Source organism: Salpingoeca rosetta (genome assembly GCF_000188695.1).
Source record: "Salpingoeca rosetta unplaced genomic scaffold supercont1.23, whole genome shotgun sequence".
NCBI lineage: Eukaryota > Choanoflagellata > Craspedida > Salpingoecidae > Salpingoeca > Salpingoeca rosetta.
The window spans coordinates 268,967-270,523 of NW_004754911.1; the positions used below are offsets into that span (position 1 = coordinate 268,967).

The 1,557-nt window shown below is 55.5% G+C and overlaps 1 protein-coding gene across 1 annotated transcript in view; it reads right to left on the reverse strand.

The window, feature by feature from the left end:
- The window catches only part of PTSG_08331 (uncharacterized protein), a gene marked incomplete at its 5' end in the record, with an annotated part of 17,580 nt that overhangs the window by 13,793 nt on the left and 2,230 nt on the right, over positions 1–1,557 (reverse strand). The window contains 4 exons of the mRNA XM_004990526.1: positions 179–273; positions 447–571; positions 826–881; positions 1,122–1,298. Coding sequence (XP_004990583.1) covers positions 179–273; positions 447–571; positions 826–881; positions 1,122–1,298 — 453 coding nt within the window. The remainder of the gene's footprint in view (positions 1–178; positions 274–446; positions 572–825; positions 882–1,121; positions 1,299–1,557) is intronic.

Genomic DNA, 1,557 nt, shown 5'->3' on the forward strand with positions numbered 1-1,557 from the left:
TGTGTGGGTGTGGGTGTGTGTGCGTATGTGAGTGGGTGGGTGTATGGATGTAGTGTGCAGGAGTATACGTGCGTCCTTAAGCTACCACGACAAAGGTCATAGCTGCTTGGTGTGCATGCTGTGCAACCGCTTGTACGCGCTGGTCTTGGCACGTGGGTAGCTCGCTATGATCACGCACCAATGACGACGACTTGAGGAAACCCGGACAACGTGACAATCGAGACGCCTGCAACCGTGCTCGTGATGACGGTGGATCCGACGCCGTTTGCAACCCTGGATTTGTTGGCGCGAAGGGTTTCAAAAATCAGCGGGCAAGAGAGGGCCAAAGAAGAAAGAAAGAAATGGGGGAAACGGCAAGAAGCTGGCAGGCATAGCGCATGCAAGCATCGTGAGTGTAAACGCACGCGCACACAAACACGCACGCACGCACGCACGCACGCACGCACTCAAAGGAGGCTGGTGCTGTGGCGGTGCCCTGAACAGCGACGGTGATGGTGTCGTCATAAACGTTTGGACCGCTGTCAAGTAGGTTGCTGTACTGGTCGTATGCAGCCAGGCTCACGCCAATTGTCTGGCAGGCACGGGTTGATGAGTGAACAGCGCAAGGGTGTTAGAACTAGGAGGCAGTGAAGCAGGCGCACACAAGGCAGCCAGCAACAGCACGATGCCCGTGGGTGTCTGCACGAATGACTGCGGTACGACCGAAATCACCACTACAAACATTAGAGCCACTGTCACATGACGGCACCAAGAAGATAGTGTGGGGCAAGCAGCAGATGAAGTAATTCAAAGTAGTGGTGATGTCACTGTCACTGAAGCACTGACCTCCCCTGCAGCGGCAGTCGTCGTGTTGTACGAGACCTCGATGGAGTCGATGGGGCCTGAGGCAGCGTAATAACATCACATATCACATATCACGTGGCGAACAAGTGGATGGTTGCATGATAAACATGAGTGACTGGAAGGGAGAGAAGGGGCACCACGAAGTGCTGGGCTATGACTGCGCTTCATCGCTTGTGTCGTTTCAACAAATGTGGTAGAACTTGAACCAGGCAGCGCGCAAGCAGCAAAGTAGCGGCAGCGGCGGCAGAGCAGAACCGGGGGCAGAATCGGGAGCACACCTGCGTGCACGGTGAGGTTGACGGAGTTTGTTGTGTAACCCTGTGGTGGGCTGGCGATGCTTAGAGTCACCACCTGGGTCTTCTTCACGACTGCGCTGACAGTGGAGCTGTCAAATGCTTCCGGAACAGTGAACGAGCGCATGCCAGATAGCACGAGAAAGCTCTCCGTGTTGCTCGCTGCAAGCAAACGGTCGAGAGCGGGACATGATTAGCAGGACATACACGCAGTTTTAGAGGGCGGGGTTGGCGTTCTCTGCACAAAATCTACGAGCACGGCCGGGGTCCCCACGCAGAGATTACGAGAAGAGAGAGGGAACACGACAACGGGCCCAGGGGTAGGCATAAGAAAGGGCCTGACGGGGAAGGTAAGATCACCACACCGGTTGCTGTGCCATCGTCGAAGACTTCGATTGCGCGAATGAGGATATTGTCGAAG